This window comes from Amblyomma mixtum, chromosome 6 (assembly GCF_055824585.1).
Source record: "Amblyomma mixtum isolate Tamu chromosome 6, ASM5582458v1, whole genome shotgun sequence".
In the NCBI taxonomy this organism is placed as follows: Eukaryota; Metazoa; Arthropoda; class Arachnida; order Ixodida; family Ixodidae; genus Amblyomma; species Amblyomma mixtum.
The window spans coordinates 160,947,635-160,965,225 of NC_143017.1; the positions used below are offsets into that span (position 1 = coordinate 160,947,635).

The 17,591-nt window shown below is 46.8% G+C and overlaps 1 protein-coding gene across 1 annotated transcript in view; it reads right to left on the reverse strand.

The window, feature by feature from the left end:
- Positions 1–426: 426 nt before the first annotated feature.
- The window catches only part of LOC149341017 (fasciclin-2-like), a 278,252-nt gene continuing 261,087 nt past the window's right edge, over positions 427–17,591 (reverse strand). Inside the window, exons 2-9 of the mRNA XM_089549961.1 lie at positions 12,911–13,070; positions 11,959–12,098; positions 11,507–11,641; positions 10,458–10,601; positions 9,923–10,107; positions 7,969–8,065; positions 5,975–6,145; positions 427–5,156 (exon numbers count right to left, since the gene is read on the reverse strand). Coding sequence (XP_089406087.1) covers positions 4,930–5,156; positions 5,975–6,145; positions 7,969–8,065; positions 9,923–10,107; positions 10,458–10,601; positions 11,507–11,641; positions 11,959–12,098; positions 12,911–13,070 — 1,259 coding nt within the window. The 3' untranslated portion in view covers positions 427–4,929. The remainder of the gene's footprint in view (positions 5,157–5,974; positions 6,146–7,968; positions 8,066–9,922; positions 10,108–10,457; positions 10,602–11,506; positions 11,642–11,958; positions 12,099–12,910; positions 13,071–17,591) is intronic.

Consider the following 17,591-nt stretch of genomic DNA (forward strand, 5'->3'; position numbering starts at 1 on the left):
TCTGCTTACTGAATGGAAAGAATTAAAAATAAGGGCTCATTGTAAATTCACATCAAATGTGTACAACTAGGACGCCTGGAAGAGATGGGGTGGGATCACACCGTGTTCTTTGTGGCTCCTGCAGCAGTATGCGGCACTTGTGTTTTTGGATGAGCTGCTGTCGAGAATTGGCTGGGCGCTACGACTTGAGCCACCACAGTGAGTCCATCTCTCACCCTGGTATGACGCCAGAGGTCATCTTTCACCCTGGTATGACCTCAGCGGTCATTCTAAAGGTCAAACGTGGCTACTGGCCGCCACTACGCGAAAGGCCGTTCATGGGCGTAGTATTGCTTTCGCAGAAGCTGGTGAAACTTTTAAGAGCGCAGTTCGATAAACTGCTTGGCTCAATCCGACCATGCCAGAGTGCATACAAATGGACACAGCTTTCGAGAGACATGTTTATTTACATAACACATAGATGTATACATTGTTTTGAAAGTAACAGCTATGCACCGCGAAAAATTGTGGCCAGGATTTCTAGAAGACTTCGTTGAAGAAGCTCGAACGAAGGCACAATACAGCAAGGAAATTAAAGAGTAACAAAACCAGAAGTGGAGGTAAGAAACATTACATTAAATAAAAATAAAAATCTGCTAGTGTTGGGAATGTACACAGACAGTCAAATTGGCACCTTAAGAGATATATATTTATATCCGCGTGTAAAAAAATAAAGCTGATACAGGCATGAGGAAACAAAGTAGTCAATGCACTAGATAGGTATAAAACACCATACCCCAAGAGTTGGACCAAAGTTAAGGAGAAAATAGAAAAATAGAACATAAGAACAGCTGGCGAAGGGACACATGAGGATATCTGCAGACTTGTAATATAATATATATATATATATATATATATATATATATATATTTACCTTTTAAATCGCCATGTATAGTATACAAACTCTTGCAGCACTATACAGGTATGAGAAACACACACAAAACAGCTTTGCACGGTTTCATGCTTTTACAGCGAGAACAACTAACAATATATTTCCTTTTTTTGTTTCTTCAATATCTGCACCAGAGACATCAGTTCTCGGCTTTCGCCGGCCCCATGTTTTCCCCTACAGCCCCGTTCACATTCAACCATCGCTGCTGGGGAGTCAGCGTTAAGAAAGCGCGCGGCCATCTTTCACACGTGTGTCACGGAGAAACAAATGAGAAGCACACTTGCACACTCCACAATCTCGACATTACTTCCGGCACTTGGCCGAGAAAACAGCACGCACGCCTGCACATATCGGCAACCACCCTCAACACCTTCGAAACACACCGCACCCAGCAACCACATATGTACAGCCACCATTTCAAGTATGCAAGGAAACGAACTCGCCCGCATCTCAATGCACTAGACGGAGAAATGAACGAAGCTCAGCCCAGGTAATGGAAGATAAATAAAAACTAATCTGCTGTGATACATCCTTCAGATTTGCATTCGGAAGCAAGACTTCAGCAATAATTGATGCGCAGGGATTACTACACGGCCATCTCTAATCAAATTTGCTGCTCGACAGCTTTGAGTTTTCGATGCAGTTGAGAAGCCAATTCAGCCTGCAGGTAATATTTAGTGAATGAATAAATACAATGCGGCATGGTGGACTTGCTCAGAGAAGCGTACCTTCATTAGAAAAAAAAAAAAAGGTTGGCTGCGGACCATAAGCGCCATTCTTGCCTTAGAGCGGCTGGAAGCAATTTTTATCTGTCATGAACCGGCTTGAATGTCCGAGTCAAACACGAGGGCAGGAAGGAAACATACACTTGGGGGCTCATAGAAGTGATCATGCTCGCGGTACGAGCAAGTCAGAGAACGCACAAAATGAGACATCTCTTAGCTTCGAGATCCCTTTGGCGTGAAATGCCCGCAAAAGATTTCTTTGGAGGGAGTTTTGTGCACCTACAAATCTGGCTGAAACAGGGTATGTGATGTGTGGTTCAACTTGGAGCAATTTACTTGTCCCAAAGAAACATCAAGTCACGAACTTATAAGGGTGGCATCCAAGATCTTGAATTTAGCATTGGTTGGCAGTGCAGGAAATAGAAGAAAATTTTCTCTAGATATATTCTTATAATACAAGCACGCATAATTTAACGGCAGCATTTGAAGGGATCTTTTCGTCAGCTTCGATATGTGACAATCTATTCTAGCAGTAAGATAACGGCTACATGTACAAATACGAAACGAAAATGAGAACGCTGCTTGCCGACACAAGTCATCCAATGTTCTGACCAATGCAGCTTTTTGAGTACAGCTCTTTCATTTTCGATAGTTTCAACAAGTGCAGTTAGTAACAAGCCACTTAATTCACATTGACCGACATTATGAGCACACAGTGCACTAGCCTATCCTGCCCTCAAGTGACCTTTGCCAAACTGCCTGCTGAAGGCTGCCAGTGCAGTGTGCAGAGTTTGGTATCGCGGCAGGAGTGTTTCGATGACATGCACGGTGCGCGCCGGAAGACCCAATACCAAGACTCTTAAGCCCCCAGCAACGGCGACCTCTGGCCAGCTGTCTGGAGAAGGATTACAGACCTGCGCCCTATGCAGTTCAACGAATGACTCACTAGCGAGAGGATGGCACCACATAATCGCACTTTGCGGGCGCCCCGCCAGTCCGGGGGCCCCAGCGTGACAGAGATACCCGCAAGCAGTGCTTGAGCAGAAGTTCATGAGAAAACAGTATTTCCTCGCATCCTGCACTTTTCGTTGCTCAGGTTACTCCTCAGTTTACCAGCGAGAGAGAGAGCAGAATGCAAAACGTGAAACAATCTAGACAGTGCTCTTGGCCGAGTACATGTAGTGTGACACTGCGTGTGATGCAACCTGGATTATGCGGCAAGAACAGTATAAATATTTTTTCAAGCGATAAGGTGCCCGCACGTGCGCCGAAACTGCCAGCTCAGGTGCTGAGCTGAACCACCATTGCTGCCAGTGAGAGGTGTGAAAACGTCAAATTCCAAACTAACAGTAGTGCTTCTACTGTGGCCACGAATTGCTCCTACTGGCAAAGTACAAGTGCAAGAAACAAATGATATGGCCAACAAATATGCACTTAAGAAAAAAAATAACCATGGTGCTTCACTTCAAGATTCAAGCACAGTCCTCGCTTTTGAAAAACCTTTGAAAAATAACGCTGAAGGTGCTTTCCGCAGAGTGAATGCACGAACTGCATTTCATTTGTGCAGAGGAGACATGCATCAACACTGAGCTCATTCATGGACAGTACAGCTTCTATCAGTTTCAAGAAGTACTACACATTTTTGGGAAAAAACAGGAATTGGGATATACGAGAAAAAGCAATACCGCTCTTTTGGAGATGTAGAGAAGACCACAGCATCTGTAAAACTTTCACAGTCTGTGAAAAGCAAAGTCACAAACGACACCCAACACCAAAATTCCACACTGTGGCATGCTGGAAGCGGTTCCATAGCTCTTTTGAAGCGCTGCCAAACACCACTGGGTACAAGTATACTCTTGTGAAAAACCACATACACAACAGAGATCTGTGTTATGGAAGAACACCTACAAGGTTATAAGCCATAAAGAACGATGAACTTCAAGACAGGTCACGCGCTTCTCGACACCAACCAATGAGATTTTCTTTTTTCGTGGTGTAACACACTGGCACGCATGTTTGTCTCAGTGAAGAATGTGAAAAGTCTGTTTAAGTCAACAGCACTTTTTGTTTTGCACAGAAACACACATACATACACACACATACACACATGTACGTACACATGTTAAATTCGTTCAAGCTGATGACCGTAACAGAAGTAGCAGCTGTAGCGCCCAGAGCCCTCTGCAGCATCCAGAAATCGATATCGATCACCACATAAGATGCCCGAAAGAAAAACTAAATGCAGTGGTTTCTTGGTCGCCCACTTTACATTGTTGGAAAGTTAGTCTTGAGCGGCCCTAGGAGTCTTCTTGCAGCAGACATGGTATGAAACTGCAGACGCAATATTTATGTGCCAGGTAGAGAGAATGCAAAAGACATTTTAAAGAAATCCTGGTGGAGCATTCAGCAATGCAAAAAGTATGTCTCTCATGGTGATTAAAATAATAAAAACATCTCTCATACAAGTGCCTAATAATACTCTTTGTGAAATGTCCTATACAGGCAGGTGTCAATCTTTCATACAGTTACACTAAGAAGAATGAGGAGTGCAAAAAAATAAAATGGTCTCAAATAAAAAATACTGTCCCAAACACTCATCAATTTCCTTGATAACCTAGTCTTACACCTCTTTTGCAGCAGGTGACTTAGACATACCATGGCTGTATGGCAAGCTTCCAATTTAAGGAGTGCCCAGAAAGATACTCTCCTATTTGCTGCACTATGTGAGCTCTGTGGCATATCCTAAGTAGTATTTGTTGTTGCTCAATATAATACAAAAAGTATCCTTAGCACGACAGCAAAGAATGCCGCAGTAGAGATAATGCCATTGTGTTTCACCTAAGGAGTGACATCATGCACATCCTGTAAAGCATATTGTGCCAACAGTGTTGTGTACGGCTGCTGAAAATGCAGCTCAGCATGCATGGGTGCAAGTTACAAGACGAGAAAACCTGTAGTCATGCATCTTTGCATTTTCACTCTTGCTGATGTTGGACAAATCTATGACATTAGGATGCCTCATAATAAGAGGTCAGCATGCTTTAAATACTGCCTGACTGCTACAACCTCAGACTGGTATGCTCACAGAGCAAAGCAATGGAAAAGGTCTTTATCGCTAGCCATGCCCCATATGTCAGTCACCTGCCCGAAGACAGTCCTTCGGAAGCAGCAAAAAGAAGTGTTGGAAAAGAGGAAATGTGGCTCCATTTCTTTCTTAAGCCCGTCCTCAATTTTTTCTGTCCCCACCTCCCATTGCGAGTACCATGTGGCTCGTTAAAGCCTGAGGAGGAGCAGGCAGTTTAACGAGGCAAGGACGGGCGCGATTTGGGCTACACCGACGGCGGCGTTGGTGTTGTGTTGTGTGTAGTGCTGTGGGTCCTTGGTCCGGTGGTAGATCTCCTCCGAGAAGTCACCATAGCCCGCTGCATTTTTCGCCGAAACCCGAATGGCGTAGCTGGTGTCGTGGTTCAGGTTCCCCAGCACATACTGCATGCCATTATCTGTGCAAATAAAAAAACCATGAATAGATCAAGAATTCAATAGGAAGGTACTGTTTGCCCTTGCATCAAGTTAACTGTGCTCAAAAGAGATCGCTGCGTGCATGCAATCATAGTGTCCACAAAGAACTGGTATCTCTGTCATGTTTTATGCTACGTGCACAGCAATCAGCCATCATATACACTGATGCAATGCATTGCAGACCCCGATGAAAACACTTCATTTAGCGTGGACAAGACATCGTGTTCTCAAACACAAGCAGAGTTGTGGACGCTGGAAGCATGCACTCGTCTGGTATACTCACTGGGATTAACATTGGGCATTCGCACACAATCTATGCACAACCGAAATGCCTATATGTGAAAGTTGTATTGTGATAAGGTGCACATCAATGCTAATTAATGCCGCCAATTCACATGCAATGACGTGCCTAAGAGCTTTCACTTTAATGTCGAAGCTCACTGCCAGGGCAGCGGTCAGTCGATGTCTCTTGTCTAATCCATCAAGGTAAGCATGCGTGCACACCCGAGTGTTCATATCCGCTTGACATTTACAACGATGCTTGCATTTTTCATTTTTCGAAGACAGGTATCTCGGAAGAGGTGTTTTTTTAAGCAAGGACAGCAATATTTGCCAGTACATGCATGAAATTCTCTATCTATAACAATGTTCGCGAACTTCATCTCACAGCGTTGTTGAACACATTAATTCTTTAGGGCATCATTCAATAAGAAAAGATTCGTAGCCAAGGCTCAGTGAAAAACGCGTGCCCGGTCATGCAATGAGGAGACAGCAGAAAGATCAGCAGAGGTGCACGCACCGGTGCCATATTCCTTGTGCTCTGCACTGTCCCAGCTGGAATCCTTGTCTGTCTTGTACTCGACACGAAAGCCCACCACCTCGAGGGGTTCGTTGCGCGGGTGCTCGATCTTCAACACCAGCCTGTTTGGCTTGGAGTCGATCACAGCCACTCGTGGAGCCTTGGGCGCCTCTGCAGGAGAGGAGAAAAGGGCAGACACAATTATGTAGGAGGATGCAAAGCAGTACACAAATGTCTACGGTAAAAAATGATGCGTGCACTGTAAAAGGCTGTGAATTTGTCTGTAGGCGACATCAATTGGTTCTACCGACTGCAGAAATGTACACTGGAACTGAAAGGTACGGGAGATATGTTCCCTGGATATTCAAGTGCGCATAATTTAGCTGCGGTTTCATAAAGTGAACAATATATATATAAAACCTCAGATTTTAGGTCATCGGCTGTCCAGTAAGCCATATCTGTATACAAATTGTTTCCTTTTTGGTTTTCGGCAAGCGGAGCAAAGGGCTACGAATTATTTTTTTATTCTTGCAAAGTCTATTGACAGGCAAGAGAAAAAAAAAAGTGTTAGAGCTTAGAAGACATGGTTAGTTTCAAGCGACTTCGAGAATGTCATTGTAGGTCTCTGTCAACGCTTTCTTGGCTGAACATCTATATGCACCAATGCTAAAAATGGTTTGAGTTTGGTTTATTGGGGTTTTACATCCTAAAGCAACTCAGGCTATGAGGGACGCCGCAGTGAAGGGCTTCGGAACTTTCGACCACTTAACGTGCACTGACACTGAATAGTACACCGGCTTCTAGCATTTCACCTCCATCGAAATTCAACTACCGCTGTCGGGAATGAATCCGTGCCTTTTGGGTCAGCAGCTGAGCACCATGACCGCTGGGCCCCCACGGCAGCAATGCTAAAAATGCTCCACTGAGGAACATGTAAAAAAAACTTGTAGACGGAGTTCCTCCCGCTAAATCTGTCAGTGAAGTCACTGACAAACTCTCCAATAGTGCACCAAATGCAAGGTGCATGCCTGCAGCACCTCTTTAATGGTCGCAGTGCTAACAACCAAGAGAGAAGAGATGGAAAGGAGGATGGGGAAAGAGGTAGAGAAAATAAGCATGGCGTGACGTAGCTCCTGTGACTTGCGTACACACTGCATGAAGCAGCGTTCTCGGTGAGCTGCCATAAAGTGCTCGAAAATCGCTCTCTCGGCTTGCCACTTTGCCTTAATTCACCCGTCAAAATAGTAGCAACTATCCTTAACAAATGCTGCATTTAGGTAAAGATAAGAAAATTTTACGGAGCTACCAGTTGCAACCTCCAACTTGCATTTCCTTCATCTGTTGCAAAGGTTCAATGCGCGGACACTTAGAAAAGTAGAGACAAAAAATGTTTAGTTGTGTCTCCGCTCTCTTCAGAATGATGCACAGCACATCAGAAAACAGTGACGTGCACAGTGCCAATAAAGGGTAAATAATTTATAATTTAATTTTTTGTATCATGCTGTTTTGGCTTTGGTTTCAGCAGCCAAATGAGGCTATGACGCAAAAAGACTCATTCAGGTCATGTGGGGCATACAAACAAGGCAGTATGGTCACTGGTTTCTGCATTTTAATTCACATCTACTCTGATACAAACTGGGCCAAGAGTTAGAATGACAAAAATGAACAAGCAGCGATTATATCGCAGTTTTTGCATGTCTTACGTGACCTAATATCATCTTTGACGTCACAACCACCGGCCGGCTTTTGGAACCGAAACCAAAACGACAAAATTAAAAAAATCAATTATAAATTATTGAGCAGGCGTAGGTGAATTCAACGTCATGACTCATATATACCACTGTAGAGTGCATCACTCCAAAGAAAAGGACATGCATCCGAAAATTTGGTCTCCATAGTCCTTTAAATTTATGGTTGAAAACTTGGCAAGACACTTCAAGAGCAGCCCTTAGATTTATTCAGCACCAAAAAGTAAACAAGCAAACATGACAAACCTCCTTCTTTGAGAGTGATGACATGCTCCAGGACTCCAAGGTCATTGCGAGCTCGGCACATGTACTCCCCGAAGTCAGACACATCAGCCACCTTGATCTGTAGAAGGTGCAAGGGATTGAAAATTTACGACCAGCTTCAAAATTCTACGAAATGCAAAGCACTGAAAACAATGCACTGTGAGAATGATGTTATGAGTTGAGGTTGTACTAGTGACATTTATCGCCAGGAAGTGGTTGTAAGGCTTCCGACAAGTTAGGCACAGAGAAGGACTAACTCCACAACTCGTCACGAAAGTCTTAAAGGAGGACGGTTTTAGTGAACACAGCATTTGCTTTACATCCAGCCAGAAAATACATGAAATGCAGTAAATTGCAATAACAGTCATACAGATCAATAGCGAATGTAAAATGCTGGCTGACTTCAGTCATTTATATACGACATGCCTGTCCAGATTCTAATCACACACTGCTATCTCAAAAGCCCTATTGCCAGTGACACTTTGACATATGTGCTATCCTGCTTCAGTTAATTTGGTTCACCATCCTACGGTGCAGTCAGAAACCAGCTGATAATGGCCTCAACCAATATGAAGCAAATGATATGGTGGTTAATCTTGCATAGGTTCGCGTGAAGCCTCTACACAGAATACAAACGCGCACTCTTATTGCTGAACAGCCAAGGTGGTTCAGCTGTACACGCTTAATAATAAATAATTCTGTATATCTTTGCCATGTTAATTAGTTTATGTTAATTAGTTGAAGCAGTCAGTGCACGGTCTTCATGCTTTCCTTGGGACACGAGAGTCAACCAGATTTCTCTGGCAAGATTGTAGCCACACGCAACTGCTTCTATGATCTTGGAGACAGTCGCAAGTGCTTTCCTCACCTTAACATCCAATAAAAAGTTTCCCAAGTTATTACGCATGTCTGCCTGTCTTCCTTCTGGATCACCTGCCGTCACCACTACGCGACGATACAATGCTGTATATTGCTGTGTGCACCGAGCAAAAGGCCAGCTGTATAAGAAGCAGCACATGCTAGGACTTTTATTGTACATATCTGCATGCACATTTGTTGAGTTGTGTTTTATGGAACATAGGTAACAAAGGACATCTTGCGCCAAATGCAAGGCTAATGTGTTCGTATTGTGGGAAGGAAGTAAAATTATTTAACATCTCAAATTTGTTCAGAAGCTTTTCTTCCTTTAAAAAGTAATAACACAGGAAATGTCTATGAGTGCTTTTTCTCCCAGGAGTAACCTAGTATAGTGTGATGTGTTCATCATAAAACTGCGGGAAATGCTTTTTCCTTAGTCTCGCAAGTTTATTGCAATTCAGCATATATTTGCATCATTTTGTCGCACCCCTGTAATTGTATGAGAAGGGCACATCGCTGACACCACTGCCCAGACAAGTGTGACATAAGGAAAATCGAAACCGCGAGAAACACCCGTGGGAAGATGACACAAGTGCCTCCAGTGGTGTTCCGTGCTGAAACCGATAATTCCTTCAATTTGACCCAAAAATCACCATTTCAGGTTCTTTTTCCCTGCTGCAGGTTGAAAACTCACAATATGAAAAAACTGAGAATATCTCGCTAGTTAATATTCTTGAAACTGCATGAAAATTCCCCTTTCCACCTATTTTACCTCTCGAAATCCATTCGAGAGGCAAAATTGAGAGAGAGAATTTGAGAGGTTCCCTTTTTCCCTGAAAGGGAAAAGGGAACAGAACATGACTGCATGCTACTTTGCATCCTGACCACTCTGTATATGATGGCATTCAGCAGCACACCTCTGCCTCCCAATTCTTCCCCAAAGGCTACTTCGGATGAACGACACCACGCCTCTACTAACACGTTCCATCAGTAGTTCCCCTTTTCTTTTTCCCCCGGCAAAGTAAATTTCTGCTCTGCAGGATGGTGTCAAGAGCAAATGCGGGGAGAGAGGACGCACCTTGAGCGTGCTGGTGCCCACATCCCCGACGATACTGCGGCTCTCGTCGGGCTCCAGGAGATGGTCGTTGCGGAACCAGCGCACGCTAGGCTCAGGCATGCCGGCGGCCTCGCAGTGGAGCACGGCCATGGCACCGGGGCTTGAGTAGGCCGTATCCTGGATGGGCTGCTTCCACTCAGCAGGATCTGAAACCATGTATGCGGGGCCAGAGGTCAGTGCTGGTGGTGACAACCTGCATCCATTGCTCCTCTACCCCAACCCTTACAACTCTGTTCCGACCCTTATAACTCTGTTCCGACCCTTACAACTCTGTTCCGACCCTTACAACTCTGTTCTGACCCTTACAACTCTGTTCCAATCTTTGGAGGTTCTTGGACTTCTCAGCCATGGCACACCACACCTGTGCACTCTCACAAGGCGACTTGAAGAACTATTCGAAAGATCATAGCACAGTAAACTGGAAACATTTCCGGTTCGTTGCGCGTGAGATGCGACAAAGGGACAGCACAGGCAAGAGTGTGCAGAGAAGTCTTACAGTTGACCTGCAGAGTCACCACCTTGGACTTGACCGAGGAGAGGTGAGAGGTGGCCAAGAAGGCGCTGCACGTGTAGTTGCCGGCGTCTTGCCGGGACAGGTTGCGGATGAGCAGCGACTGGCCCTCGCGCTTGTACTTCTTGTCTGCGAGGACCAAGAGAAAGCGCATTCGCGGCACGGTTAATGATAAGGTAGCTGTGGTTTCAACTAGCGTGTACTACAAGGTGCCAAGATGCTACCTAAGCCAAAAAAGGGTAAAATTGGACGAGCTATATACAGCACAAAGTCACGATGGCAAATGGCCAGTTTGCAAACAGAAAAAATGAGTAAAGTTGGATTGAATATATAGAGCAAATAGTAACTACGGTGAATGGTTAGTCCATGGGGAGACTGGCTATGGCTAATGGCCCTCAGCGGTTAGTCTCCAAGGGAACAACGTTCGAGAGAACTCGTTTAGACCCCAAAGCACTAACTTTAGTCTTTTTCTTGGCTTGGAGTGACAGCGCAGCGCAGCAGAATGTCGCAGCCAAACACATTTATTTTTGAAGCATAAAACTGAAATGGGATCTACGATAAACAATTCTGATGAAAGGAGATAATTTATTTGAAATGTACTGAATTTTTTTCCGATTCTCACTCGGTGAGATTCTAGAGCAGCTTGAAGAGCCGATTGGCCCCTGCAATTCCTGGGAGCATTGCACAGAAAATGAATAAAAAGGACACAGTAGAAGTAATAGGATATAAAGCAAAAATCACAAGAAATCTGTTAATCTAGTCTTTAGCATTCCAGAAGAAAAAGCCAGCAATGGCCAACTAGGTGGTGCACCATTAGCCCCGTTCACAAGCAACAGTTTGTTATTCGCATTGTCTTGTCCTTTGTGTAAAGGCAGCACCAATATAACTCGGATTTATGAGTCGTTCACAAAGATTGGGATGCAGTAACCTCCGTGCAAAGACCTCCGACGAAGATGTCCGGAGCCAGAAGAAAACCTGATCAAGTATGACAGCTGAATCGCGAGAGCAAGTGAGAGTTTCGAAGAAGCACGCACCGTTTGTGATGGACTTGGAGTCTCGGGTCCAGGAGACGACTGGCTTCTGATCGGCTTGCGCGCTGCACTTGAGCGTGAAGTCTTCACCCTCAGTGCCTTGCTGCAGTTCGGGTGTGCCTTCGAAAGTGATCGCTCCTGGGCGTGCGCAGCAAGACAGGAGAGAGGAATTAGGATTAGCAAGACATTCATGATGTACACGCATGGAACAGAGTCTGAGGGCGTACTAATGGAAAGCATTTAGTAAAATACATCTAAGTGCAAAATACACCCTTGTAGAATTTATTTTACTTATATTTACATACTTCAGCCTCGCAAGTAGCTTTAGCAGCTAGGATGAGACAAAAATGGTTGTGCAAAATGGATGGGTTGAGCACAGTCCGCTAGGTACAAGGTACAATTGCGCGAAATGGCTTTTCATGAAGTGGATCGAATAACAGAGAAGATGAACTTACGGTAGACGATTAGATTGAAGGACACTTCGTCGCCCTGCGCTGGTGCAGAGCAGGTGTAAGTGCCCTTGTCTGTTTCTCTGGCCTCTTCCACGACGAGCTTCAGATCGGATTGGCCAGGAAGAGGAGGTTCAATGTGGATCCTGACAAATGTGAACAGAAAAAAATAAAAAGTATGTTTCGCTCAGCCACTCATGCATTCAAATAACTGGCCACAGTCATACAAGTGTGTCTCACGACAGGATCAATAGAAGCACAAAGGTACAGAGTCAAAATAAAATATGGGCAGTAGGAGTGTGATGTCTTTTCTTCACATACCATTAGCTCGAATGAAGGTGCTCGTGGACAAACACAAGATATACACAAGGAGTGTGTTCTTTGTGTTTTCCCTGTAAAATACCATTTGGTGTCCTTCCCCTCTCCGCTTGTAAAACCGTTACCTTTGAAACCGTATAGGAGAATTACAGGCAGATCTCTGGTCGGGTGCAAAGCATTGGAGTGGGTGGGGTGGAGGATCTCACATGTGTAAGGCACTTTCTCACTAACAATATTGTTAATTAAGACCACTGCACTTTTTCTTTTGCGAATTTCTTGCTCCCTTAACTTTGTCCGTGCTTTACTATGCTTTTTCTGCAATTCGACTTATACCTTTGGCCTTAACTTCGACTCTTTTCGATATGAAATCAATCCTGCAGTTAAGAATCTCTTGCATACATGAAGTATGTCCACATAAAAAATATTTAACACCACTGTGATTTTGTTACAATGAATTTCCTGCTTGCTTAGCTTCGTCCATGCTTAACCATTAATTTACTGACGAATCAGCTCTTGTCCTTGGCTAGACGCTTGCTTCTTTTAGGTTAATGATCAATCCAGAAATTTCAGTAATGAGTGCTATGCGCGAAAACCGACATGTAATAACAAGAAGAACGGGCAAAAGTCGATTAAAACGTGCCTTCCACTAAGCTCGCTGATCTGGCGACCGTCAGGGCCCGTCCACGTGAGAGACTGCTGGTCGGTGCCGGCGCCCCCTAGGCACGTCACGAAGAAGTTGTCCCGCGTGAACGTGCTCACCTCGGACTTGGCAGGCTGCAGGAAGAGCTCGCCGCGACATTCTGCGGCGACGAGAGAGATAGAGAGAAAAGCGAGAAACAGGTCATCAGTGCGGCCATTGCAGGTGTGACTAACTCGATGGCACGGCGGTAGGGAAAGAAGCCTGGGGTCCTCCACCGGCCGCTCAAGACCAGTGCTCAGATTGAAGCATGGCCAGGTACGCCCTCAGGTGGATGAGTCTGGCAACCCCGAGTGGCTTGTGCGGTCAAGCACCATGCACACTCTTCAGCATGTCCATACCGCCATGACATCAACGTGATGAAAAATCGAACAACTGTACAGATTGCGGCCAGTTTTATCCACCGAACCATGAGAAAGGCAAGTTCTTTTGACTCAACCGTTTCAAAATGCCGATCACCGTTCCAGAAATCAAGCGCAAAATTTGATGAAACGCTGTCCAGTTTCTTGCTCAGCGTATACCCTTGAATCTCATTCAGCTACTTTCTGCCCTATATCGTCAACCCTCTGTGAAACAGAACACGAAATTCCTGTGTAAAACTTCGACAACAATGGAGCAACCATCGACATACACATCGACCGGTTTAAAACCCGCAATGCTACATACAGTAGCAACCGATGGCGGTGGGGAAACGGGTAACGAAGTAAGGAAAAGGAGAATAGGAATGTGCAGCAAGGAACCAAATGAGTGCAGAAGGGAGTGAATTGTGGTCAACTGCAACGGCACTGCACAAAACAGCACGGAGAAGAAACGAGTACAGAACAAATAAATTCAGCGAGTTCCGCGAACGGCGTCCGCGATCGTTGCCACAGTGTTCGCGGAAAATAGCCCCGGGGGCAATTCATTGGTACGAACCCGCCGGCACTGCGCATTCGTTCCCGCTCCTCGGTTCGCGGGAAGAACCCTCTTTCGCCGCCGTGCCGCTTCAGCCTCAGAGACGGCTGCTTTCGTTTGTCCGTTTTTACGACGCATTTTACAGTCCTGAAGCTCAGCCTCGTTTTCTCTCTCGCTCGCTCCTTTTCTTTCTTTTTTCTTTATCTTGTCTTTCCATTTCGAGAGATAGACGCCGTTCTCCCCAGAGGACCGTACTTAGGCAGCCGTGTTACGCTACGCTGGAGTTTAACTGCGTCCGCAGTAAAATCGGGACAAAGGAAAAATTTTCCATAGCGCAAAAGACAAGGATATAAAAGCATTGGTTGCGGGCGAAAGAGCCCGCATGTACAGTCGGGCGAACCCGGGCGTATGGTTCAGTGGTGGGACGGGGAGCGTATACGCTGTCGAGACTCGAGCGGGAACTGCTGCCACAGAAATGGCGGCCAGAAGAATGGAGAAGAGAGGACAGAGGCAAATTGCGGCGACGGCTACGCATGCATGGAAAGACCCCATACAAACGCTCTAGCGCGCGAGCAAAGCAAGTTCAAAGATGGCGGCCGGAAAAGGCCCAGAGAGGATGGCTTGTACAGTTTTATTTTTCGTGTTCAGCTTAAAAGAAAATAGAGTCCGCGCAGGCAGGAACACTAGTGCAACCTTACTCAAAGGTCTCCAGGTCACAAGTTTTGCTTTGGAGACGTGTGGAAATCTCAAAAGGTTTGCGGGGAACTAGAGTCCTCCACGCGTTCAGACCACTTAACGTAAGCCTTAAAAGTGAGACAAAAATATACATATTAGTCAAAACAGGAACGTGAAGCGGGTTTTGTATGATGCAATCATTCACTTGCTGCTCGCGTACAAATAGACAACTCACAGTTAAGGAGGGAAATAACAACGAAAAAAAAAACGAATTCATCGTCGTCCTTGCTTGACGCGGCCCGGAATAAACAAGTGCAGTCTAATTCTGAGCGCGAATTACATAGCGCACCACTGAAGCTAAAGCAATGCGCCCGGATACTAGCGTTCGTGGAGAGATTAAAATTTTTCACCAAAGCCACGCTCCATAATGCCGGCCGGTGCATGGGCGTCCGGGGGGGCTGCATTCCCCTGGAAAATCACTCACTCGAGCCAGCGTGTTCGGCGGCTTCCGGCGCGGTCTGACTGCGCCCGGCGCCGGGCGCCGGCCGCGCCGAGACGCGCCGAAGCCGCCCACCCAGAATGCACCGCGCGCGCCTCCCACGCCACCCTCCCGTCTACCTCCTTCGCCACTCGCCTCCTCTCCCAGCCGGTTTTCGAAAGAAGAACGTTCTGCGCATGCGCTGCCTCGCGTCGGAGCGGCTGGCATGGAGGAAGTGCGCCTGGCGTAGCGTCGCCGATCTGACGTATCCGTGAGTGATGGCCGTGAGTGATGGCCGCACGCCAGGGGCGGTGGTGCGCTCAGTCAAAAGGGTAAAAGCAGCCCCGCATGGTCACATCTGCGAAATGCCGCGTCCGGGCGTGCGTCGTTCCGCCGTTTTCAAACCACGCCATCGTTAGCTCTACTGAAGGGCGACCTGTTGCAGACATACAGCGGCACCGGCGAGCATGTGTTTCGAGCCGTCTTGAGATGGGTGTCTGTTTCTTTGATCTCTAGAGAGATAGCGACACGGAGGCAGACAGTGCACAGGGCATCTTGTTTTCGCCTTCGTACGCCGGCCACCGATGAATTCTTCAGGAGGGAAGGACAAATCAGCCGTGTCCATCCCCGCTTTGTCGGGCTGCTCAGGGTCAAGCGGGCGATGAGTTGGCGCCGCTGCCGCCGCTCGCTGTCTCCTCCGATCCACGGGAGAGTGCAGTTCGGTAGAAGCGCCGCTTTCAGAATCTTCGGCAAATGGGATTAGCTGCTTTTGTTCACGGCGACGCAGTCTCCAGAGGCGCCCCCACACCAGCGTTTCTTGCGCCTTCTCCGGAAACCAGCGTCTTTGGTCAACGCAGCCCGATGGCGCCTGCCTGGCTCACCTGTCACCTCTGGCTGGGCCTCAGATCACAACAGCGCCCATGTACTGTGCGTGTCAGTGCATGGTAAAGAGACCCAGACCCAGGTGGTCGACTTTATCCGGAACTCTGTACTACTCCGTCCCTCATAGCCCGAGTCGTTTTGGGGCTCCGAACCCCATAAAAACAGAAAAAAAAATTTTCCGACCGGAGTGGAGAGTGTTCCTTCCCCTCGGAAGTCGCGCGGCGTTCCTTTCACCCCCAAAGTGAGCATTCGGGGATATTGCGGCAAGTAAGCCCTTGCACGTGTGCGCGCCTCTGTGTTTGTGCTTCGGTGTTTTTAGTGGCCGGTTGTCAACGAAGGTGAGAACAACCAAGACAGCGGACGAGAAAAAGATGAGCGGCGAGCAGTGTGTGTGCGGTTGCTCGACTGTGCGGATGCGCGAGCAAGATGGAGCGAGGTGTATGAAGCTGCGAGCGTACATTTATCTTGTAAAGAAGTTTGTTGTATATATAGTCATCTTTTGTTTTCAACGTGCGCGTCCAACCGTTTTTCCATTCAATGTGTATGATGAGTGTGCACCGAGAGCGTGTAATGAAGCACAGAAGTGAATTTATCACACGTGTAATTACGCAATTCGCCCAGAAAAATCCGAGGCGCCTACAGTTGCTGTTCAAGGAAGACTGACTGAGTGACTGTAGTTGCGTGTTTGTGAACATATTGTGCTGTGTGCTGGTCATCAATCCGGGTGATTCGAGAACCCGTATGCAGCAAGACTGAGCACTCTTCTCCACGAAGTGATAGTATCTTTTTGCATTTTTTATTAATTTTAATTGTTTCTTCGTTGATAAACTTCAATGTATCTCTCCTAGCCGCGCTTTAATTTGCTGTTTGTAATTTTTCTTTCATGTGTGTATTTTACTTATTTTTTATTTATATATAAATAAATAAATTTACTCCGCAAATAGTGCCTTTTTGCTACGAATATACCCCCCCCCCCCCCTCCGGCGCCAACAACCAATGCCCCCCCCCCCCCCCCCCCCCCCCCCTGCAAAAAATTCTGCGGACGCCCTTGGGCAGGTGTACAGCATGTATCGTACTTAGAGGGCGCTGCGCCCTCACATTGCGCTGCGGCGCACACGTTGCCGAGTTCTTCACCAGTACAGGTAACAGACTTTCCCTAGAGCCAGGCAAATAACACAGTCGTGTTCAAAGTGGCAGGGCTAAGAGGTTCAGAAACAGGCACCAACGATGCAAGTTGCTTTCAGCGCTTTTTGAAGACGCCAAGAACACAGGATCCGTTCAGATCCAGAGAGAGAAAGGGCATGACGCAACTTCCGGCAGTGCCGATCGCACGTATATAGAGACGCACGAGCCCTTGTCGCCATCCCCAATCAACGAAGACTCGCTGCTAGGATAAACAATCGGAGCAACGGAAAGAAGGGACCGAAAGGAGAACGGGGAAAGCGAGGATTCGTTGACGTCGAATCCTCGGGCGACGCGCGAGCGCACTCACGTTGAAGCAATTCCGATCGAAGGCACGCACCCGCGCTCATAGGGAAGAAGAAGTTGCCGGGCGGCTTGGGCGCCGAATCAGTGCCCGGCGCGTTTCCGGCTCTCTGGCCTAACGACGCCGCGGGGATGCGTTTCCGACGGGAAAAACCCAAACACACACACACACAGAGATAGAGGGAGAGAAAACGGGACCCCGTTGTCTCC